General features: G+C 52.6%; 2 protein-coding genes across 10 annotated transcripts in view; one reads left to right on the forward strand and one right to left on the reverse strand.

Annotated features, from left to right (window-relative positions):
* Window positions 1–10,299, forward strand: part of Zbtb17 (zinc finger and BTB domain containing 17) — a 30,245-nt gene extending 19,946 nt beyond the window's left edge. For 3 of the 5 annotated variants that reach the window (XM_074081262.1, XM_020173217.2, XM_074081264.1), the window contains 14 exons: window positions 2,966–3,172; window positions 4,017–4,199; window positions 4,914–5,048; window positions 5,312–5,437; window positions 5,901–6,142; window positions 6,225–6,367; window positions 6,448–6,748; window positions 7,088–7,175; window positions 7,264–7,380; window positions 7,471–7,591; window positions 7,734–7,864; window positions 8,165–8,374; window positions 8,485–8,574; window positions 8,654–10,299. In XM_074081262.1, coding sequence (XP_073937363.1) covers window positions 2,966–3,172; window positions 4,017–4,199; window positions 4,914–5,048; window positions 5,312–5,437; window positions 5,901–6,142; window positions 6,225–6,367; window positions 6,448–6,748; window positions 7,088–7,175; window positions 7,264–7,380; window positions 7,471–7,591; window positions 7,734–7,864; window positions 8,165–8,374; window positions 8,485–8,574; window positions 8,654–8,937 — 2,378 coding nt within the window. In that variant the 3' untranslated portion in view covers window positions 8,938–10,299. Of the gene's footprint in view, window positions 1–2,945; window positions 3,173–4,016; window positions 4,200–4,913; window positions 5,049–5,311; window positions 5,438–5,900; window positions 6,143–6,224; window positions 6,368–6,447; window positions 6,749–7,087; window positions 7,176–7,263; window positions 7,381–7,470; window positions 7,592–7,733; window positions 7,865–8,164; window positions 8,375–8,484; window positions 8,575–8,653 lie in introns of all 5 variants that reach the window. The other 2 variants (XM_020173218.2, XM_074081265.1) reach the window with 2 other exon arrangements.
* Window positions 42–23,754, reverse strand: part of Spen (spen family transcriptional repressor) — an 86,503-nt gene continuing 62,790 nt past the window's right edge. For all 5 annotated transcript variants that reach the window (XM_020173221.2, XM_074081258.1, XM_074081260.1 and 2 more), the window contains 5 exons: window positions 13,559–21,632; window positions 12,635–13,129; window positions 12,296–12,490; window positions 11,787–11,945; window positions 42–11,434 (listed from right to left, as the gene is read on the reverse strand). In XM_020173221.2, coding sequence (XP_020028810.2) covers window positions 11,303–11,434; window positions 11,787–11,945; window positions 12,296–12,490; window positions 12,635–13,129; window positions 13,559–21,632 — 9,055 coding nt within the window. In that variant the 3' untranslated portion in view covers window positions 42–11,302. The remainder of the gene's footprint in view (window positions 11,435–11,786; window positions 11,946–12,295; window positions 12,491–12,634; window positions 13,130–13,558; window positions 21,633–23,754) is intronic.

A 23,754-nucleotide genomic window follows, 5' to 3' on the forward strand; every position in this document is an offset into this window, starting at 1 on the left:
ACCAGCCCTTTTCTGTGATGGGTTTTTCAAGATAGGGTCTCACAAACTATTTGCCTGGGCTGGCTTTGAACTGTGATCCTCTTGATTTGCGCCTCCTGAGTAACTAGGATTACAGGCGTGAACCACCAGCACCCGGCTTGGTCACTACCATTTAGCACTTGGTGCCCACTCAGCTCCTTTACTATTCCCCCAACCCTGGCTGCTCGCATATGTGCTGAGAGCACAAATTTGAACTGCTGCTTATCTGGCACTTGGAAGAGAGCTGGCTTTTTCTTTTCTCCTTTCCTTTTACTTGCTCTCCTCTCCTTCCCTTCTCTTCTAGTCCTTGCTGCTTCTCCTTCCCTTCACCTCTCTCTCCCCTTTCTCTTTACTAGAACGAATGCCCTTGTAAGGGTTTCTCTGTTGGAATGCACCAGAGGAAATTTGAAACCTCGTGTTTCCTCCCTACCCCCACATACGGGAAGGAAGCTGCCTCTGAGAGCGTCCTGCCTCAGAAGAGTGTTGTGGCATCAGGTGCAAATCTGGTAGGGAGGTGGAGCAGGGTTGGAGGATCCAGGCCACCATCCACCTGGTCCTAGGGCCCTTTACTAGTCTTCTGATCCTCAAGCCTCTGAAAGCAGGGCACCTTGGCCCCTCCTTCAGCTGTGTCCAACCCCAGGAGGGCAGTTTGGCTAGGCCTTTCTGTCCTTCCCTGTGGGAGCTCCAGGGTGACAGCCCAAGGCCTCATTGCAGCCCTTGCTTCCAGATGAGCTGCAGGTCCTTGCCCTGCTGGCTGAGGTCTTCCTGTTTCCTTTCCCTGCCAGGCAAGTCTTTTCCTGCTGGAGGGACCTGCTCTCAGCAGGCCCCATCAGTGGGGTCTGGGAATCCTCTGCCCTGCTTCAGAGCCTGGGAGTCACTCCCTCTCAGCTCAGTTTTTATGTTGTCTCCATATAAGGGCCAGGAAACAGGTTTCCTGCCAGAAGGGATGGATTTTGGCCTCACCTGCAAGTTCTGAAGCTGACTGTGGATTTTCCCCTTTGTGGACCTTTTACCTTGTGTCTCCTCCGTTTTGCACTTTGGAGATGGTTCAGTTGGGGCTCCCAAGATGGGAAGGGTGACTGGGGACTGAAGCCCAGGGTTTGTCTGCCCACACTCCCATCTGTCCATGTGCCTTTTCCACACAGAGAGAAGACAGCTGTCTGGTCAGTTTGGCCTGGGCTTGTCCTTGCCTACTGCCTTTGGTTCTGTTTATACCTTGCCTAGTGTGTACCCACTTCAGGTCCTGAGCCCCAGGGACTGGAATGGGTTCCTCTCCATATCTGACACTTGGAACCATCATAGGCAAGAACCCCCTTGCATCCCTTTAGGTTGTTGCCAGTGAGAGTTGTTGAGTGGGGCTGCTGGGACCAGAGCAGCACCACTGCCTGGGAACAGATGTTGGAGGGAGGGAGGGTATCCCAGGTCTCCAGCAGCAGCGACTCACATTTTATGGCTCGGGCTGGAATGCTGGGTTGTGGCCTGTGACCACTGGGGTGACTCGCCCAGCTCAGCAAGTATGTAAGTATATACTCTCACTTCTTTTTTTGAGACAAGGTCTTGCTGTACAGCCCAAGCTGGCCTTAAACTCACAGTCTTCTTGCTTCAGCCTCCCAAGTGCTGGGATTACAAGAGCATATTCCCTACTTTTGAGAAGTTTCCAGACACCACTGGGAGGTAGTCAGTGTTCAGCAGGGCTGACCTGTGCTGGCATGAGGGGGGGTGGCTTCCATCCCCTCACCCCAGCCGACCAGCCATACATGGTCACTGCTGTTCCAGGCTGCCGGCCAGTGACTCACCCCAGGAAGATGCTGTAAAAGGAGTGGCCAAAGCTGCTGCCACCCATGGCAGAGCACCCTAAAGTGTCCCTCTCCCCTGCCCAAGAGCAGCCCTAGAGCAGGTGTGGCAGACCTGGGCTCAGAGAAGAGGTCCAAACCTGGTCTGGAGCAGCTGATAGAAGACCACCATCACTGTTCAGCTCCTGGATTGGGCACCATAGCCTCCCCTGCTGATCTACACAATGTAGTCTCAGATAGCCAGTACTGGTTTTTATTTTGAAACATTCCAAAATTGGCTCTTTCTAGAAGGAAAGGTCACTGTTTTCCCTACAGAATTGCCAGTCTTGAGATGGACTCCACAGTGGTGCTGGGAGGCTTTTAGATACTTGTTTAGTTCTTGGTCTGTGCACACTCAGTTGAGATGGTTGTGGATTCCAGGCATTAAGCGAGGAGCTTGACAAAAGCAACTCTTGGGATCAGGATTAGAGTTCCTTATATATCCTGGGAAAGCCACCAGATCAGAGGTTTCTGGAGGCATAGGGACTCCTCACCTTTATGTTGTTCTCTGGGTCCATGAGCCGGGGGGAGGTGTGGGGGTCGGACAGGGATCTCCCCACTGGTTCAGTGGGAGAGAGACTGAGTTCTGAAATACCTGGTGATAAAAGCCATCTTGTCATCTTCCCAAACAGACCTTTCACTTGTCCATGAAAGAGAAAACATAACCAAAATAGAAGGGACTTCTTAAAGCTAGGTGTGTCCAACTGGACATCTGTCCTTTATTCTAAGATCATGGGGTATACTCTTTTTGAAAACAGTGTTGGGCTTAAATTAAGCTCATGTCTTTTCTTTGTTGCAGTGACAGCCATCATTGTTTTGTGTTTGTTTGCCATTTGACTCTTTAATGTCATTACCTGGCAAGATACAAAGGTGACTGTTTTTATGTTGGTCCCACCATGCTTTTTGGTTTGGGGAACTTCCCCTGTTCTGTAAACACCGGAATCTGGTCTACCTTGGCTTGTCGAGGGTATCTGGAGTTATCTGCCCTTACTGTGGTAGAAATGCCTCACTTGTTTCAGTTCTCCCTGACTCCTCCTGTCTCTGAGGGACTGGGCTGGCAGGTGAGTTGGCTGATGCACTGTCTCATGCTAACAGAGACTTCTGGCTCTATGCAGCCATGGACTTCCCCCATCATAGCCAACATGTCCTGGAGCAGCTGAACCAGCAGCGGCAACTGGGGCTTTTGTGTGACTGTACCTTTGTGGTGGATGGTGTCGACTTTAAGGCCCACAAGGCAGTGCTGGCAGCCTGCAGCGAGTACTTCAAGATGCTCTTTGTGGACCAGAAGGACGTGGTACACCTGGACATCAGTAATGCGGCAGGTACCCCCTCGGGGCCAGAGCGAGCTTGTGGAGTCTGAAGCTGTGGCTGGCTTTGTGCCATACAAGGCCCTCCTAAGGCAGGATCTGCAGGACATGGGGTGTACCAGGTCTCCCACACAAGTCTCAGGCACTGAACCACCTCTGGGGTACCTGTTTTGACAGGATTAGCATGGTAAGGAGAGAACTGGCAGGAAGGGCCAGTTCATGGTAAACTCTAGGCCAGAGCTAATATAGGACAAGCCTCATCAGGAGGGACAGAGAGTGGGCCAGCCCTGGGTCCCCTGACCCTTTCCTGCAGCTGAGTCAGTTCTGGAGCTGCTACTCCAGGCTAACCAGCAGTGTGGGGTGAGCTGATGGGGTGGCTAGGGCATGGGCTGGTTAGGTGTGGGGGTTGAATTTGTGCTCCCAACCCAGAATGATATGACATACTGTGAGAAGGTCAGGGCAAGTTGTTGTTCTATTGTATAGATGTAGGAACTGACACCAATGGAGGTCAGGTAACTGGCCTCGAGATCAGATGGAGTTGATGGCAGAGCCCTGAGGAAGCCAATCCTGACAGTGGGTTGGAGTGTCTGCTGCTGATGAAGTGTAGTGGCTGGGTGTTGGGTGTGCAGGGTGAATGTTTCCACGCCATGTCTAGTGCAGGGGCTGGGTGAGTCTCATACCCTCTGTTCCCCTGGATGTCCTTTTTAGAGGCTGTGTGCTGGGCTGGCCCAGCCTGCTCACCCCTAGCACAAGAGGCAGATGGTAGAGGCTCACCACTGTGTTCCAGAGCCCTTGATCTCTCCACTGAATGGAAGGGCCCTCTGAGATGGGTCTGTGATGGCTGTCCTATCCTTGGCAGGCCTGGGGCAGGTGCTGGAGTTTATGTATACAGCCAAGCTGAGCCTGAGCCCTGAGAACGTGGATGATGTGTTAGCTGTGGCCAGCTTCCTCCAGATGCAGGATATCATGACAGCCTGCCATGCACTCAAGTCCCTTGCTGAGCCGGCCAATGGCTCTGGGGAAAACACAGAGGCCATAGAAGGTAAGTTCAGGCTGTTCCTCAGAGGTGTCCAGAGAACCCTTGTTTTGTTTTGTGTGTGTGTGGTATTAGGGATTGAACTCAGGGCCTTACAATTGCTAAGCAGGCACTCGACCACTTGAGCTACACCCCCAGCCCGAGAATCTCGCTTTTGATGGGGCCTTGCCTCTGGGTCACCTCCCTGGATGTTACTTCCCTCATCTGCCTACCTCTGCTGTAGGGCACTATGGTCAGGAATGCTATGGTCATGCCAGAGAAGGGCCCTCGGCCTTCCCCTTCCCACCTTGCCAGCAGAAAATGGGAGTCATGCCTGGGTCACTGCTGGTGAATATAGACAGGGCTCACTCCTAAGCCTTGCCACAGCTGTCTTCTGTGTGCTTCCTTCCTCTCCCCTGACATCCTCAGAAGCCCTCAGACACCTGCTGTGGCCAGTGTCCTTGATGCATGTGAGGTATGTCTGTTTTTCTGGCCAGTCTACAGCCCCCACAGAAGCATGAGCTGCCACTGCTTCATTCCCAGTGCCAGCTGCAGGGAGCATGGAGTCAGTGCCCTGGAAACAATATGTTCAATGAACAAACCAAAAAACCACTATTTAGATATATCCCCAGGAAGGACAAGAGGACCCAGAAGAGTTAGCAAGTTCAGAGCCACCTCACCCCCCACTTCCCAGGTGGGCACTTGATGGGAAATGGCAGGTATGTCCTGTTCTGTCTCTAGGAGGGGACAAAAGAGCCAAAGAGAAGGCTGCTGCCACCACACTGAGCAGGTTGGACCAAGCGAGAAGTCCACCCTCAGGCCCAGGCAGGGAGCTCAAAGAGGAGCGGGGTGGCCAGGCCGAGAGTGCAGCCAGTGGTGAGTTCTGATCTGGGTACTGCGGGCTGCCTGGAGGTGGGCAGCAGGAAATCAGGCCTATCCCATTACCTCCCAGCTACCTCGGACCCAGGGTAATGAGGGACCTGTGGCAAAGAAGTAGGTTGCTTGGGTTTCTGCACTTCTCTGGCTCACATCACCCAGACAGACCCAGGGATTGTTCTATGGTGTCTGTTCCAGCTGCAGCAGAGACCTGGCTGGCCCCTGGACAAAGGGTCCAATCCAGCCTCTGGTGCCCCCTCCAGGTGCAGAACAGACGGAGAAGGCTGATGCCCCCCGGGAGCCCCTGCCTGCGGAGCTCAAGCCAGACCCCACCAGCAGCATGGCTGCTGCAGAAGCTGAGGCTGCCTTATCAGAGAGTTCAGAGCAAGGTGCCCTCCTCTCAGCCAGGGCCCTGGCTTGCTTGTGCATAGCACAACCTGCACCTCCCTTTCCTCCTGCCTCCAGCCTATCCTACTCGGAGCTGTCATTCACTTCAGCTTTTTTCTCCTGAAATCTTGAGCTCTGTGTCTTGGTTGTACATCTTGGCCATGCTTTCCATTAACGCAGACAGGCCCTGCTTCCACCCATCTGGGCACTGCACAGGCTGTGCCCTGCTGCTGCTGCTGCCTGTTGAAAGTGCCCATCCCCAGTTGACTGAGAACCCCAGGTAGCAACTATCCTGGTCATAAAACGTCCACCCCTAGTGCCGTCCCTGGCAATGCTAGGGACCGTTTGCTTGTTACTCTCAGACTTCTGCTAGAGCCCCTGCTAGGTGCTCACACAGAGAAAGAGGTGTGCAGAGGTGAGGCTGGTTATGGCCAGGCGCCTCAGTGCCTGCTCCCCTCTTTGCAGAAATGGAGGTGGAACCAGCCAGCAAAGGGGAAGAACAGCGAGAGGAGGAGGGCACTGGGCCTGCTGCAGTTAAGGAAGAGGGGCCGCAGCTGGAGAACGGAGAGGGCCCGGAGGAGAATGAGGAGTCCGCAGGCACGGACTCTGGGCAAGAGCTCAGCACTGAGGCCCGGAGCCTACGCTCAGGCACCTATGGGGACCGCACAGAGTCCAAGGCCTACGGCTCCATCATCCACAAGTGTGAGGTGCGGGGCGCGGGTGGTGCCAGCCCTCTGCCTGCCCAGTCCCAGCAGTCCCTCACCCACCCCTTTCCTGCTGTGCCCACAGGACTGTGGGAAGGAGTTCACGCACACGGGGAACTTCAAGCGGCACATCCGAATCCACACGGGTGAGAAGCCCTTCTCCTGCCGGGAGTGCAGCAAGGCCTTCTCTGACCCCGCTGCGTGCAAGGCCCATGAGAAGACGCACAGGTACCCACCCCGCCTCCCCTGGGCCACCTGTCTGGGACCTGGCGAGCTCCCTTCCCTGTTGTCGCCTTCTGACCCTGCAGCCCACTGAAGCCATACGGCTGCGAGGAGTGCGGCAAGAGCTACCGGCTCATCAGCCTGCTGAACCTGCACAAGAAGCGGCACTCAGGCGAGGCACGCTACCGCTGCGGGGACTGTGGCAAGCTCTTCACCACCTCGGGGAACCTCAAGCGCCACCAGCTGGTGCACAGTGGCGAGAAGCCCTACCAGTGCGACTACTGTGGCCGCTCCTTTTCTGACCCCACATCCAAGATGCGCCACCTAGAGACACATGACACCGACAAGGAGCACAAGTGCCCACACTGCGACAAGAAGTTCAACCAGGTGTGCGGCCCTCCCAGAGTATCTACTGGTGGCACCTCAGGGTTAGTGGAGAGCAGCCACCATGTGTGTGAACAGCAGCTCTCCCCAGGGTGGTACTCCGACCCCATGGCCCAGGCATCTGGGAGGGCAAGTAGAGAGGGGTTGGGGCCAGAAAGAAGTGGGTGGGGTGGTTTTTACCTTTCACGCAGGGAGCTGGAACATTCTCTGGACCTCGGGGAGATGAAGGCATCCCCCAACCTTGGGAGACCTGAGAATCAGTTGTTCCTTGGAGGAAGGGGCTGGGGAGGGGCCCAAGGCCACGTTCTGTGGGGGCCCTTCTGAGCCCCTGCCTGGACACAGGTGGGAAACTTGAAGGCCCACCTGAAGATCCACATCGCAGATGGGCCCCTCAAGTGCCGAGAGTGTGGGAAGCAGTTCACCACCTCAGGTAGGCCCCGGCGCCCCGGCTGTTCCCATGCCCGCTCCTCGGTCCCCGCGTGGTACCGCTTACAGGCTCACACTGGATCTCACTGCAGGGAACCTCAAGCGGCACCTCCGGATCCACAGTGGGGAGAAGCCGTACGTGTGCATCCACTGCCAGCGGCAGTTCGCTGACCCTGGTGCACTGCAGCGGCACGTCCGGATCCACACCGGTGGGTGAGCAGGCACTGCAAGCTGCTGGGCTTGGGGTGGAGTGTGGGGAGCAGAAGTGGGGCCAACGTCTTCCCCACGTCTGTCTCCAGGCGAGAAGCCGTGCCAGTGTGTGATGTGTGGCAAGGCCTTCACCCAGGCCAGCTCCCTCATCGCCCACGTGCGCCAGCACACAGGGGAGAAGCCCTACGTCTGCGAGCGCTGCGGCAAAAGGTGCTACCCAGGGTCCAGACAGAGCACACGGTGGACGAGCGGTTGGAACTGGTGCCCACGCCCCGGTTGTACTCAGGTGGTCCCAGTCCTGCTCCCCCAGCTCAGCTCAGTGAGAGCCCCTCCCTCCCTTGCTGCCCTGCAGGTTCGTCCAGTCCAGCCAGTTGGCCAATCACATTCGCCACCATGACAACATCCGTCCCCACAAGTGCAGCGTGTGCAGCAAGGCCTTTGTGAACGTGGGGGACCTGTCCAAGCACATCATCATCCACACCGGTGAGCACACGTGCCTGCTGGCGATGGGTGGGTGGGAAGGGGACTGTCCCCTTGGGCGCCAGCATTTGTGGTAGGTGGCCTTGGAGGCAGTTCAGTTCAGATGCAGGCTCCTTTTTTCTTAGAGCTTTCAGAGGGACAGGGTGCCACTGGAAGCAACTGTTAGCTCTGGTGGCCACCCCAGAGAACCTGCTGGAAAAGATGGGGCTGCTGGGGGTGGGGAAGCAAGAGGTCTGGAGGTCCTTCCCTCCACCCCCCGCAACCCCTCTCCCAAAGCAGGAGCAAACCTTGCCTCCCTACCAGGAGAGAAGCCTTACCTCTGTGACAAGTGTGGCCGTGGCTTCAACCGGGTGGACAACCTGCGCTCCCATGTGAAGACTGTGCACCAGGGCAAGGCGGGCATCAAAATACTGGAGCCAGAGGAGGGTGGTGAGGTCAGTGTGGTCACTGTGGATGACATGGTCACGCTGGCCACCGAGGCACTGGCAGCAACAGCCGTTACTCAACTCACAGGTGCGGGCTATGGGCAGCAGAGAGCGGTTATAGACAGCTGGCCTTGGGTGGCAGCAATGGGGTGGGGTGCCTGTGGCTTTCCCCTCAGGCTCTGCTGACTCTACCCCCAGTGGTACCAGTGGGGGCTGCAGTGACAGCCGATGAGACTGAAGTACTTAAAGCCGAGATCAGCAAAGCTGTGAAGCAAGTGCAGGAAGAAGGTGAGAGGGGCCACCCAGGGTTTGAGTGCTGGTAGAGCCAGGGCTCTTCCCACCCTGACTGCAGCTTCCACCTCCACAGACCCCAACACCCACATCCTCTATGCCTGTGATTCCTGTGGGGACAAATTCTTGGATGCCAACAGCCTGGCTCAGCATGTTCGGATCCACACGGCCCAGGCACTAGTCATGTTCCAGACCGACGCGGACTTCTACCAGCAGTATGGGCCAGGGAGCACATGGCCGACTGGGCAGGTGCTGCAGGCTGGGGAGCTGGTCTTCCGCCCTCGGGACGGGGCGGAGGGTCAACCTGCACTGGCAGAGACCCCACCCACAGCTTCTGAATGCCCACCATCTGTGGACTGAGCAGGCAGCCCTTCTGACTGTTTATTTAAGGATGGATGGCACCCTAAAACTGAGAAGGGTGAACCCTCCCCCCTACCTTCCCTAGAGAGAATAAATTTGATTATTTTCTAATGCTTCCTATAGGTCCCTGTGGGGGTGGGTGGTTTGCTGGCAGCTATGGCTGATTCCACAGAAGGGTACACACCTCCCAGGGACCAACCTTCTGGGAAAGCCCTGCTGTCCCTCTTGCAGAAGAAAAGTGGAGCCCAAGGACCTGTCTTCCCTTAGCCAACTGGATCCCAAGTTGGGGTGTATGCAGCACCCTGGACCTGAGATGGAGCTGCATGCACCCCAGGAAGCAACATTGTGACCCTACTACCCTCTGCCTGGGTGGTTGGGGAAAGGGCAGCAGGAGAACCACAACTTCACACTGAGACAGACCCAAGTGGCCCAGAGAGCCCAGCCCCAAGGCCACAGTGTTTTCCACTCTTTGGCCAGATTCTTTGGGAACCCAGAGCCTGGGGAAGTAGCAGAGCCACACTTGCTTCAGAAGTAGACCAAGCCAGAGATGTTTACTTGCCCTGCTGGAGTCTCCACCACCAGGCTGGCCCAGAGTGACTGACAGAAAGGAGCATCCTGGAGCTTCAGTGGGGACAGGCACAGCAAGCAGGGCTGTCCATCTTCACTCCTAACAGTGGGGAGCTAGAGACCTGTCCCTGCCTCGTTCCACAGCTTGTCCCCAGCAAAGGTGACCCTTCATAGGTGACACCATCTACAAGTATCTAGATCTTCCATAGGAGCCCTGTCCAGCCTCCTACCAGTGCACAGGAGACATGAACTTTGCTCCTCGTGTCCCTGTCCCCACCCTGGTTCCACAACTGCAGGGGAACTATCTCCCTTCATCCTTCTGCCAGGAAGCAGGTACAGGAGTAACTGAAGTATAGGAAGCACCTCCACCATGCTTTACTCCCACCTTTGAGGTGCTGCCAGCACCCCACTGGGGGAAGGGAAGGGGCCAGATGGCCAGAGCCAGCACAACAGGCTTAAGTTTGGGGCCGAGGATAATCCTGTATGGAAACCTGAAGTGCCTTCAACACTGCCTAGCAACCAGTTAGCATCTGTCTATCTATCTATGCCATAACATTGAAAAATGTTAAAGTTCAGTGCTTGTGACAAAAGTCTTTTTGTACAAGGTGTAAAATGCTTTTGGGGGAGGATTTCATGGCAGAAAGGCTCTTGTTCAGACTTCAGGTGGGACAAGAGAAAGCAAAGTTGGAGAGAGGGCTACTGTTCCCGTAAGTCAAGGACCCTGCTGCTCCCACTTGAGCTATGATCACATTCACACGAAGTGTTTTGTATTTTTTAATAAAGTTTGTAATCCAATGGACACACAAAACAAAACTGCGCTGAGAAAAACAGTTTCATAAATTAATAAGTGTTAGGAGGTCTGGGAGCAGTCACAGGAAGAGGGATTGGCCAGTCTTTTTGTACAGGTGCTGTGTGACACTTCCATGTCACGGGCGGCAGGACCCGTGCTGTAACGAAGTGCACGTATACAAATGAATGACGGTACAAAGTCTGAGTATGAAAATAAGATTTTCTTTGAAAACACATTTTTGGCACAGATTAAAAAAAATGTATGTCAGGGAAATTTGATTTTTTAAGTCAGTATTATATATATTTATATATATTATATATTTATATATACACACACTCCCAAGTTCTGCATGTCCCACCAAGAAAGAAAATCCTCCTGTTTGCTCTTGTTTGATTGTAAACTGTACATCCTGGTAAGTCAAAGGTGGTGGCAGCAGGAGAATTGAGAAAGGTGACATCCAATGAGCAGGGAAGGGAGGATGTGGGGCAAAAAAAAAAAAAAAAAAAAACCAATGAAATGTTCCTTGAACCCCCCCCCCCCAGGTTCCAGCAGAAGTCCCACATCCTGCATTGGAGTCCGTGATGTGTGTTCTCGTACACCAGAATGTCACAGTCCATATTCACTGTGCAAAAGTCCAAGTCACTAATTTAGTGCAAAGGCAGGTGTCTTCTTGTTTCTTTAAAAAACAAAAAAATTCCACTGCCTTGTTCCTTTTCTCCAAGAGGAGACAGAAACCCAGCCTCTATGCGTCTACGAGTCCATCGGTTGGTGATCTGTCCTGGGTGAAAGTGTCATTGTAAACATACAAGGTAGCAGCACCACCGCCCAGAGGAGGTCAGTCCCACGGATCTGGGCGGGCGCGAGGGTGCAGGAAGCTGGCATCTTGGCAGCCTGTCCCCTTCGGCAGCTTCCCCTCCACCTGGCTGGGTCGTCCTGTCCGGAGTTCTGTGTGCATTTTTTGCAGCAGAGGTTCAGGAAAACACCCGGAGGTGATGACCATTCAGTGACTCATACAGAGGCAATAACGATCATGAGATGGGGAGAAATGTTGGAGATGCTGGCGAGGAGGTCAGGGGCCAGGCGGGACAGGTGACTCTCAGAGAACTCACAGGGTGGGAAGATCTGCAGCACATAGGCAGGCTGGGGGAGGAGTGAGAAAAAGTGGGACCCTCTGTCTTCAAATCGCTCTCCCCACTGCATAAGACCCCAGGCAGAGCCAGGCCAGCTGCCCACCCCATGACGATACCCAGCAGATGAGACCTACTCCCATGTGTCCTGGGGCCTCTCCATCAAGCGCACCAATCCCCTCAGCTGCTCTCTCCAGGACAGGCAATGGGGCCCCGCCCAGGCTGGCGGCATACAAAATGCCCTTTGGCCCACCTCCTCTGGGAGCACCTGGGCTACTCTAGAGTCACTGGAAAAATCCACAGCACCTGCCCTAGACTGGCCCACCTGTGAGGGAGAGAGCAAAGGGGAAGAACACTGGACCAACCTGATTAGAGCCAGGGTTTGGAACGTTGATTATCCCCGCCGCCTGCTTGGCTTGCAAGTAAGTGATGAACGCAGCCTTGAGGGACTCGGTCTGGCTCACCACATCCTCTTGGTCACGACCACAGGGCAAGGCCAGCAGCAGACAGTAATCTGTCTCCACCTGGGGCAGAGGCCAGTGGTCAGGGGTCTCCTAGCCAAACAGGAGCACATGTCCAACCCAGGGTGCTAAGTCCACTATCACCCTCCCACACCTAGTCACCTCTGGTAAGTCAGTCAAGTCCACCCTGTATTTGTTGAAAGAGAACACGCTTTGTTTTCAGATTAGAGATATTTAACACCAAGTAGAAAGACAATGTGTCTGCCATTGTTCACCTCAAGAATTCCACTACTCAGAGGGAAAAAAAAATTCTATTACTCTGCCCGTGTCAAGAGACAGGCTGGCAAGGGGCCATCTATGTGCTCCTCTCCCTGTGGGTGGGGCAGGCGCTCACTAGGGCCCTCAACTCTTACCGTCATCCTCCTGGCAACCCCTTCCAGCTGTGAGGCTTCCAGCCGCATCCTCTGGGCAATCCTCAGTGGGGGGCCTCCTTCAGACAGGGGCAGGGACCGATGGGCCAGTACGTTGTTGCCAGAGACAAAGTGGAGCTGCACAGCAGCTGTGTCATTCTTAAGGGCCAGCAGCCCCTGCCACACGATGGGGTACTTCTGCTCATAGGGAAACAAAGTGGAAGTGAGCCTGTGGCTGGACAGCTGGGCTGTGCTGGACAGAGCTCTAGGCAGCAGCTAGCCGGTCTAAGTCAAACTTAGCACAGTCTGGGGGGCAGCAGGGACAGCCCTGCCCATGCTTACCTTCAGAAGTTGGACCATATCCACAGGTCTCTGGGAAGTCAAGTGTGGAGAAGAGTCTTGCTTTGAGGCTGGCTGAGTTTCAGTGTGCGACAGAGCCAGTCCTGGTGGGGTGCTGGGGCCTGACGTTGTGGGGACAAACAACGGCTGCTTTGGGGCAGCCTGCACTGACAGAGGGGCCGGGAGGTCAGGTTTCATGGAGACAGACACAGGGGAAGGGTGGGATGTCTGGCCTGTTTCCACCTGGGCCCTCTGAGTGTGAGGCTCAGGCGGCCTGTTTGCAGAGACAGCTGGGAGGCGAGGCTGCTCTGCTCCTCCTGTTTGGGTCCCCTTTGCCTCTTGGGAGACCTGAGGCATCTTGCTACTTGGTGGCTGGCCAGCTTGGCTGAGCTGGGAGGGCTGGCAGGGTGGCACAGGTGGGGCAGGCTGGGCAGGTGGCACAAGCGGGGCAGGCTGTGTAGATGATGTAGGCTGTAAGGCCTCACCATCAGGAGGACCCTAAAAGTGTGAAGGAAAGCAGACAGTCAAGAGTCGGCTATGTACAAGCCCCTTCCCCCAACCAAGGACCCATGGGACCAAGGGACAGGGTCAGCACCTCATCTAAGTTCTCAGAGGGAGCTTTAATCAGTTGTGCTGATTCTTGGGGAAAAGAGGTTGCCTATCACCTTCTTCCCCAACTCTGCAGGCAGGAGCCACTGGGCCAGGTATTCCCAAAAGCTCCTCCCCAAATCCGGTGTGATCTTTTCACTACTCCTACCCCATCCCCACCCAGTCTGGGAAGCCCCTACAGAGGGCCTCCCCAGCAGTGCCTGCACCCCAACCTACCATCTTGACAAAAGGTGACTTCCTAACCCATGTCCACCTCAAAGCCATGGAGCCCCCCAAAGCACATGCCCAGCAGATAGGGGAGAATCCTGGCTTCCTCACCTGGACAGGATTCTTGGTCCGGGAGGGCAGGCCAATGGAGGAGGCAACAGGAAACTGAGTGTGTGTGAGTTGGGCCGGGGCGTGGTAGGTGCGGATGTCGCCATACCTGTACTCTTGGAACAGTTCACCACTGGAGTGCACAATCTGCACCCCGTGGGTCACCACCACAGGCGGGGTCAGAGGCAACCCCTGGAGTTGGTTGCTGGGGGTGACTGTGAGGATGCGGGCCTCACCATGAGGAGCTGGAGCTGGGGCTGGGGCAGGGGCTGCTTTGGCGTCCGATGCCTTGGCAGCTTCCTTCGCTGATTGCTGAGGGGCCTTGCTGGCTGGTGGCACCTTCACTATCCCCTCGGCAGCCCTGGGCTGCTCACTGACTGCTGTCACATGTGGGTGCACCATGATCCTCACATCCCGGGGCACAGTGTACGGGTGCAGCCGGTATTCAGACTGCATGACCAGCACCTCTGACTGCACAGGGGCTGCAGCGGCTCGTGCGACAGGGAGGTGGTAGTGAACTTCCTCCTCAGGAGTGTGCTGGGAGGCCAAAGCAGGCACACTGGCTGGGGCCGGCTGGGGTGTGCCAGCGCGCGGTGGGGCCCTGACCTCTATTTGCTGGGGCTGCAAGGAGGCCCGAGGAGAGTGAAGCGTCTCTGGTCGGATGCTGTATGTGATGCTGGGCAACGTGGGCGTATTCATTCTCACCTCGCCCTGTGACAAGTGGCCAAGGGACACGGTCTGAGTGATGCTGTGGGGTGGCATGATAACAGACTGCTCGGGGTGGATGCTGGAGATGAACTGAGGCACAGGGATGCCTGCAGCCAGCATGACTGTGGCATTGGTGGAGAGTGCCGGAGATGTTGTGCTGCTGGGGTGGCACGCCCTTGGGAATGGGGACGGTGTAGGCCCGCTGGGTCGAGGAGAATGTGCATCTGGTTTTGTGGCTGTCAAGTGGGAGACAGTTCGATCTGCCGGGGTGCTAGGTCCCGAGGAGACATGGTTCACTTCTGCAGGCAGCTTACTAGGCAGAGCTGGAGGGTGGTGGGGAGTAAGAGTAGACCCCAGGTTAGCTGGCTGAAGGACCTTGGTTTCTATTTTGAGTGTGACGGGGTCAGCAAGCTTTTTGTTAGTGGTGACTATGCTCGGGGTGAGGACCAGCTGATTGTGGACCAGCACTGGGGGTGTGTTGATGCCCTGGGTGAGAACCTTCACTGTGCCACCCTGAGTAACAGGTGTGGACACAGACAGGTGAATGGGCTCAGGCTTCTCCAAGGATGGCCGGTCGGCCTTCACAGACGAAATCACGGGAGAGGCATTGTATGTCTGGGCAGTCAGAACCAGGGTAGAATGAGTGGCCACGTTTGCAAAGCCTGGAGGAGCCTGAGGACCTTTAGGCACAGGCTGCGATGGTGTGACAGAATCAGGTTTGACCTGAGACTTGGACACTGACTGCTGGAATTCGATGTCCATTGCACTGGCAGGTGGGATCTGGCTGATTTTGGCGCTGATTCGCTGCGGGCCTTCTGTCTTCTGCCCCGAATAGCTCAGGAGCACAACCCCTTCAGAAGTATTCACACGCAGCCCTGCACCAGAGCCCGTGTCTGCCGGCCGGTCATCAATCACAGACATGGACCCAGGGTGGAACCGACTGTTCTCATTACTGCTTGATCTCTGTTTGCCTTTTGCCGATGGTGCAATCACTGCACCTGTCATAGTTGTTGTACCTGTTGTGACAGTCACACCACCAGAAGCAGCAGTCACTGCACCTGCTGTGACTGTCACTGCACCCGTGGCAGCGTTCACTGTGCCCACTGTGGCATTGACTGGAGTGGTGAGGACATTCACAGGCCCTGTGAGGACGTTCACAGGTCCCTTCAGGACATTCATGGGTCCAGCAGGGGTGCTCACTAGCCCCTTCAGTGTGGCCACTGAGCCCTTCACAGGACCCTTCAGGGCATTCACAGGAACCAGGGAGACATTCACCAGGCCAGTCAGAGCACTCACCAGGCCAGTCAGGGTCTGAGGAGCTGGTTTTGCCAAAGTTATCTTTTGTGAATTCTCCAAATCAATGCTGACAGGCATCCGGCTAATGACAGAGGTGATTTTAGGGGCAATGACTGGAGCCACTTTTTCTTTGTCAGTGGCAACTGGAACCTCTAAGGCTTGTGTGTCAGAGGCACTTGTTACTGGAACTGATGCTTTTTCTTCTAAAGGAGGCTTCTGAGATTCAGCTGGCGGGGGCAGTGCCTCATGTAAGCAAGGGGCAGCACTCACGGGCTCTGCAATGGCCGTGGTGACACTCGTGGAAGTGATGCCTGTGGCAGATACGTATTTGGGGTCCATGAGGATCTTTCGTAATGTACTGGAGCTGGTGTCCACGTCAGAGGCCTTTGTGTCTGGGGGAAGAGCTGGAGATGGAGTGGACTGAGCCTGTGGTTCCTCTTGCCTGGTGATCCACTCTGTCACCTTGGTAGAAGAGTTCTCATGTGGGACTCCTCCAGAGAGGACAGGCAGTGGGAGTTTGGCTGCAGCCACGGAAGGAATTGTGGGTGGGGGTATGCTTGAGTCACTGGGTGGGGTCACGGGATCACTTTCAATGACTGAATGCACCTTGAACCTGGCTTGAGGTTCATCATCCACAGGTGCTGGCTGGGAGAGAGGGGGGAGGTCTGGGAGTACAGGTGCTTTGGCTGGGGTCTTCTCTTCAGTGTTGCTTTCTTGGGACAAACTCTCTGCAGGAGGAGTCTTGCTTGGGTCAGTAGCACAAGCCTGAGGAGCAGAAGGGGGCTTTTCGCTCTTCTTTTCTTCCTGTGGAGGTTCTGGGGGCAGTACGGGTGTCTCCTCATTCACAGCAGGGCCTTTGCTTGGAGCCTGGTCAGTCTCGGAGGCCTGGGTCTCTACTGGGGGGCCTACCTTCTTGCTTGTGTTCCGTTTGCGGCGTGACCGTGTTGTCTTCTGGCGCCCTTTGTCTTTCCTGGTAACTTCCACTTCTTTGGACCCTTTGGTTTCCTGCACTGAATTGGAGGTGTTACTGCTGTTCCCTTTGGCTTCCTTCGTACCTGCTGGGCCTGCTGAGGGATCAGGGGCACTGACTGGTGACCCAGAAGACTCTGTAGCAGCCTCCAAGATTCCAGACACAGCCTCATGGGTCTCAGGCTCCATTCCTTCCTCCGGGGGCTGCGGATCCGTCTGAGATTCTGCAGGGTAAGGGGGAGGAGCAGGGAAGTTTTCTGGCTCTCCAGAAATGTCATTGATGATGGAACCAATAGCTGCAGCCAGTTCAGTTTCGCTCGCCTGGCGTGCAGGTTTGTCCCTATCCTCAGTGGTGAGATCTTCAGGGGCAGCTGGGCCTGCAGCCTTGTAAGTGCCATTGGCAGAGGTCTCAGTGAGCTTCGCAATGTTCTCCACAGCCTGCTCCAGCTCCATCTGCTTGGCTAACTGAGTGGCCTCCGGGCACTGCTTACAGGCAGCCCCATCCTCCCTCTCCTTGTCAGGATCAACTGGATCATTTTTTAACTTGGCTGAGGAGCTATCCTCCTTTTCGGGGGGGCTCTCAATTTTCTCAGGGGAGACTGCTGCAAGCCCAGCTTCCCTGTCCACAGACTGCCCTGTAGTACCTATGGCCGCCCCAGGACTGGCAGCTGCACCTACACTTTTCAGATGTGCAGATCTGTCCACTGCGGACCTAGCATTCCGGGACCTTCCTCTCTTTGACTTGCAGCAGCTTTTTTCAGGGGTTGCTTTTTTCTCCACCACTTCAACTGGGGGAGTTTCAGGTGCATTTTTGTCTGTTTCTTTTCTGTCACGCTTCTGCTCACTCCCTGCTTCCTCCTTATCAGCCTTGGATTTGCTGTTATTTTCCTTCACATTCCTCTGGGGACTCGCCTCAGCAGCAGCTTCAGCACGCTCAGCATCAACTTTAGGTTCACTTTTCCCCCTTTTCCCTTGAGGACCGCCAGCAGCTGCTGATTTTTGAGACCGTGGGGATCTCCAACCCTCAGCTGGCCTTAGTGTTTCTGCAGGTTCTTTAGCCTCATTTTCCTCATCCTCATCAGCTCGACGCCGTGTTTTCGGAGGCCTCCCCCTCCGAGGGGTAGTGGGAACTGCTGTGGCCTCCTGCAGCTCTCGCTCCAATCTCTTCCTAGTTACTCTAGGTTGCTCAACAGGCTCTTTGGCTGGGGAACGGTTTTCATGATCACCCATGGTTGCATAAACACTCCTGACATTCCGACGTCTCGTTCGGCTGAGAGGCAGACTTGGCTCAGGGTGCTCAGGTTCCCCCGAGGAGTTTTTAGAAGCAGTCCTTGTAATCTTCTCTGCTTCCATCTTCAATTCTAACAGCTTCTGTGCTTCTCCCCGGGGGGAACTGGACCGCTTTAGCTTTTCCCGGTCTATCCTCTCACTCTTCCGTGTGACGGGCTTCTCCACACTTGCTGTAGCTGCCTGAACTGGTGTCTTGGAGCGCTTACTTTTGTTCGGCTTCTTATCTTTTGCAGCAACTGGAGGGTCTACTTCTGCATCTTCAGAAGCTTGAGGCTGTGCCTCAGAAGCAACTTCAGCTTTCTGATTTGCGTTAGGTTCAACATCCACGGCAGCATCCAGCTTTTCCACTTTTGGCTCTTCAGCTTCCTCAGTCTTCTGAGTTGGTTTGGAAAGTGGCTGGGGACTGTCAGGTTCTGGATCCCCATTGCTTTCTATCTGGGAAAACGAGGATCCAGGAGTAGGAGGCTTGGTATCCAGATAAGGCTGTGGGTCAACAGGTGAGCTGTCTTCAACAGAGCAAGGTGTCACAGTAGCATCTTTACTGGTGTCCCCTCCTGGGGGCACATCTACTTGTTCAGGTTGTTCCACAGGGACAGGTGCCAGTTCAGATACAAGTTTTGCTTCTTCTGGAACACAGGCTGTCTCCACAGTCTTCTCTTCTGTCACCAGAGGTGCTTGTGCTATTTTCTCACTGGCCTTCTCTGTTGCTGATGACACGGATTCTGGAGTGATGGCTGTGACACCAGGAGGCCCGGCTGGGAGTGGTGTTTTTAGTTCTGACTCTTTATTCTCTGTAATAGTCTCTGGGGTTTTGGGATGATTCTCTGCATCTTCCTGCTTCTCAGCCTCTTTGGGTTTTTGGTCTTTTTCTTTTTCTTTCTGCTGCATTCGTGTGAGCTCCATGAATCTGCTGTGGAAGAGAACAACTGGTTCCTGCACTGACTCACTTGTGCTGTTTGCTCCGTCAGATGCCTGCCTCCCGTACAACGGCCCAGAAGGGAAGGCTGACTCCTCATCCTTCCTCTCTAGGTGCTGCAGTCGCTTAGAATCTTGCTCAAAGATTGAGCTGTGTAAAAAACGAGAGGCAAACAGTTCTTGCCTCTCTTGATCCTCTTCTTTATGATCATCTTTTTTATCGGCCATTTTCCCTTCTGAATCAGTCCGGATTTTCTTCTTTTTCATGTACCATGATGGAATAGGCCTTGGAGCAGAATCAACCTTTTCTTTATCTTTGTTGTTTCGAAAATTAGCAAATCGGGAGTCCCAGTCCAGAAAAGACCAATTTTCTTCTCGGGATGAAGAGAGGGATTTAGCTCGTTCAAGCAAAGCTTTAGTGTCTGGTGTGATTGTCTTATCCAGTGCAAAAGAATAAAACTTGTTCCTTTCTAAAGAACTAGAGAGTCTTTCATCTCGTTCACGTAGTTTGTCTTCTCTGTCCCTTAATAAAAAAGACAGTCGAGAACTTTCGTATAACACAGAGGCTCTAGGAGAATGGGATTTGTGTTCACCATCTTCATCAGAATCTGAAGGCACCTCACCAGGTTCCAAATCTCTCACAGACCTCTTTCTCAGGCTGTCTCTTTTAATGATGCTGTTTGGGAAACTCACATCGAATCTGCTGGCCTCTTGTTTCATTTGAGAGTCCCAACGATTAAGTTCATCTTCAGAATGCAAGACAGACAGCTTTATTTTGGCCATGTCTGCCATATGTTCTCTCCTACTAGAATCGTAAGGATTAAATTTTAAGGACTCCTCCCTCACTGTTGCATGAGAGTAGGGGAGACCTTTCTCATCTGCTTTAGGAGACCCTTTTACTGGTGCTAGCCTTGGAGAGCCTAGGGGATCTTCATCTTCCTGGAAGGAACCATGGCGGGCACTGGGAGAACAGCTAGTCCTCTCAGAATCCTCACTGATTTGGCGTGAACTTCTGTAATTCCTCTCCCTTTTGGTACAGATATCAAAGTCGACGTGATCCATCCTTTTCTTTTTGCTGGGAGGAGAGTCATCTGTGACGTCTTGAGGGGGTTTGCCTACCTCATGAACAAGGCTCCGTCTTTCATATTCATCTACATCTTTTTTGGGACTGCCAAACTTTTCTGACTTGGCTATGTCCATCTCCATCTGCTGTTTCCTGCGGCTCTGCTCCATTTGCTTGCGGTAGCTCTGCGTGTGGTCGATGTCAATGCCTATGCTCTCTTCAGTGTTTATGGCATGTGGTTTCTCTTGGCCTGGTTTGCGTTCAGGTGTTTCCTCACGAAGACTGCAATAGTTTTTCCTGACGTCCTCTCTCTCTGGACCTTGATCATCTAAGTGCTGAAGCTGTCTGAGCTGTGGTTTTGAGGGTATGACTTTTTTTGACTGGGATTCTTGATTTTCCACAGATTCACCTACTGGTTCTCCCAGTCTTGCCTGCAGGTCTGAGCTGGGCCTTGAGCCAGACCCAACAGAAATACTGCCAAGCTCCTGACAGTCTTTGGGGCTGGGAACAATGTTAATTCGGTCCGGCTTGATTTTTTTAGATTCTCTTTTAAGAATTTCTTTTCTTACAGGCTTTCTTTCAGACTCTCCTTCCCTCAGCACAGTAACATCTCTAGATGACAGGTCAGTCTGCTTTTTTAAAAGCACCCGAGCATCTTCCATTTCAGGACTGCTTTTCTTGACTTCCAGTTTTTGCCTTTCTGCTTTCAAACTGGAATCTGCGAAGCGCCTTTTCCTTGCTTCCAGCTTCTCTAGATCCACAGCACTCAGGCCCTCACTGGCTTGCTCTGGCTTAAGGTGCTTCCTGGGCTTGGGCCTGCCTTCCTTATCTGCCACCTCCACGTGAGTTGAAAGCGCCTTTTCCCTTGGCACTTTCCCTCTGGCAGACTCCACTTTAGACGAGTCCAATTTTCCAGGGTCAGTCTGAGCAGCCTGGAGCTTCTGGTCCAGAGCAGAAGACTTTACAGTGTCATTATCAAGTCTGGATTTCAGCTTTTCCAACGGAGTGTGGTCAATGACCTTCCCCTCTCTCTCTTTCACTCGAGTCAAAACCACACAAGGCATGAGTTCCAGGCGGTTTTTTGCAATTCCTTCTTTGTCAGCTTTCTCTCTGCTCAGTTTATTAGAACTCCTTGTTTTTTCAGGGCTCTGCTCTCGCTCATTTTCTTGGTCTGTTTCTGAAGACTGAGAACTAGGGGAATGAACTTTTCCTTTCCGTTTCTGCTTGTCAGGTTTGTCCTTTTCCAATTTTTCCTTCCGTATTAAGCGTCTCTCTCTCTCCACTCTCTCAGTATCAAAAGTTCGTTCTTTATCTGTCTTTTCATTTTTTGTATAGCGTTCCAAACGAGACTTGTCCAGTTTATCGTACCGTGGAGGGGAGAGTGAGCTGCAGCTTCCACTCCGCTCTGAGGACCGGCTGTACAGCCTCCTCTCAGAGTCACTCGGCAACCTGTCGGACTGTGAGGGCGATGCCCCAGGACTCTGCGGCCTTCTCAAGTGCACTGGACTCTGACTTCGCTCAATGGGCCTCCTCTCATGGTCTCTGTCCCGCTCAGACTCAAATCTCTCACGGTCTCTCTCTCGTTCCCTTTGCCTATAAGTGTATTCCCGAATATCCTGTTCGTAAGGATCACTCCTGTAATCCCTGTATTCCCGAGGCTCATCATAATACCGTGACTCATAGTAGTCTCCTTGGTATGCTTCCCACTCTGAGTAGAATTCTCTCCCTCGAGCTGCATAGTCCCGCCTGGAGTCCTCCGCATACGCGCCTGGGGTCCGAACACTCTCATAGTATGTCCGGTCCTGACTGTAATCGTAGGACCCCCTTCGTTCCTCTCTGCCAAAACCAGAAGATATCACATTAGTTCTTTGTTTTATCACTTACGCATTAGATCAGAAAGTCCTATGAAACCACTCACTAAGCTGCAGTGGCCCTCCAACAAGAGCTACCGGCCTCCTGTAGCTATGAGCACTTGAGATTTGGCTAGTCTAAATTAAGGTAAGAGTGAAAGATACCAGATTCTGTAGATTAACTAAAAACAGAAAAAGACAGACTTAAACAATAAATGTTTAAGTAGTTCCAAATGCTAATTGCAATTTCACATTGTACACATATATCAAATTATCACACTGTACTCAGGGAGGCATATATAATTATGTATCATTTTTTAAATATTAATTTTTGGGGGATGGGACTGGGGTTTGAACTCAGGGCTTTGCACTTGCAAAGCAGGCATGCTACAGCTTGAGACACACCTCCAGCCCTAAAAAAAAATTTTTTTTTAAACCTCAGTAATTTATTTAAATTGGTGATAAGTTAAGATAATATGTTAAGACATGAAGAGTTAAACAGAATTAGTTCTACCCTTTTCTTTTCACTTTTTCATGTGGCTACTGGAAAGCTTAAAATCACATATATACTATATCCGTTCTCAATGGCACTGGTGGCTCAGCACTTTTTACATTCTTTTGGTAACTCGAGTGTACTGACTGTACTGACGTAACAGGTACTTATTATTAAATGCCACCACCCCCCACCCAGCCCACCCCCACCTCCACACATTTTTAAGTCTTTCACAATTACTTTTTTGCCAAAAGAGATTCTCACCACAACTTGGATTGGAAAACAGACACAAATTTTAATTAAAACCTTATCAGGCTGGCAGAGTGGCTCAAGGGGTAAGAGTGCCTGCCTAGCATGTGTGATGACTTGAGTTCAAACCCTAGTGCTGCCAAAAAATAAATAAAATAAAAAACCCTGTAATTCAACAAAAAGCTTTACAGAAATAAAAATATCTGAAACAACATAAAAAACAAAAACAAAAACAAAAAAAACCCCACCTTACCAGTGCTCTGGGATCTGCACGGTATCAACAATAGCCTTATCTCGATTCACAACTGAAAACACGTACTTTGGTTAAGCTCTCTGAACTATCCTTTTACTTATGGAATGATAGTACCTTTTCCTCATATAACTCAGAGAGATTAGGATAACATCTGTAAAGACTTTCATGACATAAGCCTGTGTACTTGGCTCTCAGTAAATGTTACTTCTTCCCAAACTACCACCTAACACATCAGGGGCAACTGTGAGTACTGGGAGGAGGACTCCATGGAGAAGACACACGCCGCGGGTTTTCTCACACCCTCACTGTCCAGTGCGTTCACCACAGGACTAAACTGATAAGCAAGAACGCTTATGTTACATAAAATTAAATATGCCCCCTCATCAGAGGCAAATCAATTCCTTCATTCTCATTCATTCCCAGAAAATTTTAAATGAAAAATAGCTCCCACTGCCAAATTCCTTTTAAAACCTTGAGCATCCAAGTTTTGGACGGTTTTTCATTAACAGATCAGAATCCAAATTGCAAAAGATTAAAACTCAACAGTCCTTTAGCTACAAAGCCCGTCTTGACAAGCTCTTCTGTCTATGGCTTGGCTTGCTCATTCTAAACAGTATTTTCATTAGTGGCTCACTGAAACTAGAACTTAGGCCCCTAAAAGCACAATAGGCTTTGTCTTCTTAGCCAGTTTCTCTAGCTCTTACAAGTGCTTGGCTCATCACAGACGCTCAAATATTTGTTAAAAGAATGAACTTCATATATATATATATATATATATATATATATATATATGTATTTATTTATTTATTTATTTATTTATTTATTTATTTATTATTTATTTATTTATTTTTGAGATAGTGTCTCAGTATGTAACCCAGGCTGACCTCAAAGTCTCACTGCTCCTTCCTCAACTTCCACAGTGCTGGGATTCCAGGCAGGTACCATCACATTCCCACAGTTGCATTTTAAAGCGCAGTATCAAGAAATGTTTAAAACTAAGCAAACCAGGCCAGACTTGAAGCTCAGTAGTGAAGTGTATGCTTAAGCACGTGCACAGCCCTGGGTTTCTATAAAACAAACAGCAACAACAATAAAAACCCGCAAACTAAAACT

The sequence above is a fragment of the Castor canadensis genome, chromosome 7 (assembly GCF_047511655.1).
Source record: "Castor canadensis chromosome 7, mCasCan1.hap1v2, whole genome shotgun sequence".
NCBI classification, from domain to species: domain Eukaryota; kingdom Metazoa; phylum Chordata; class Mammalia; order Rodentia; family Castoridae; genus Castor; species Castor canadensis.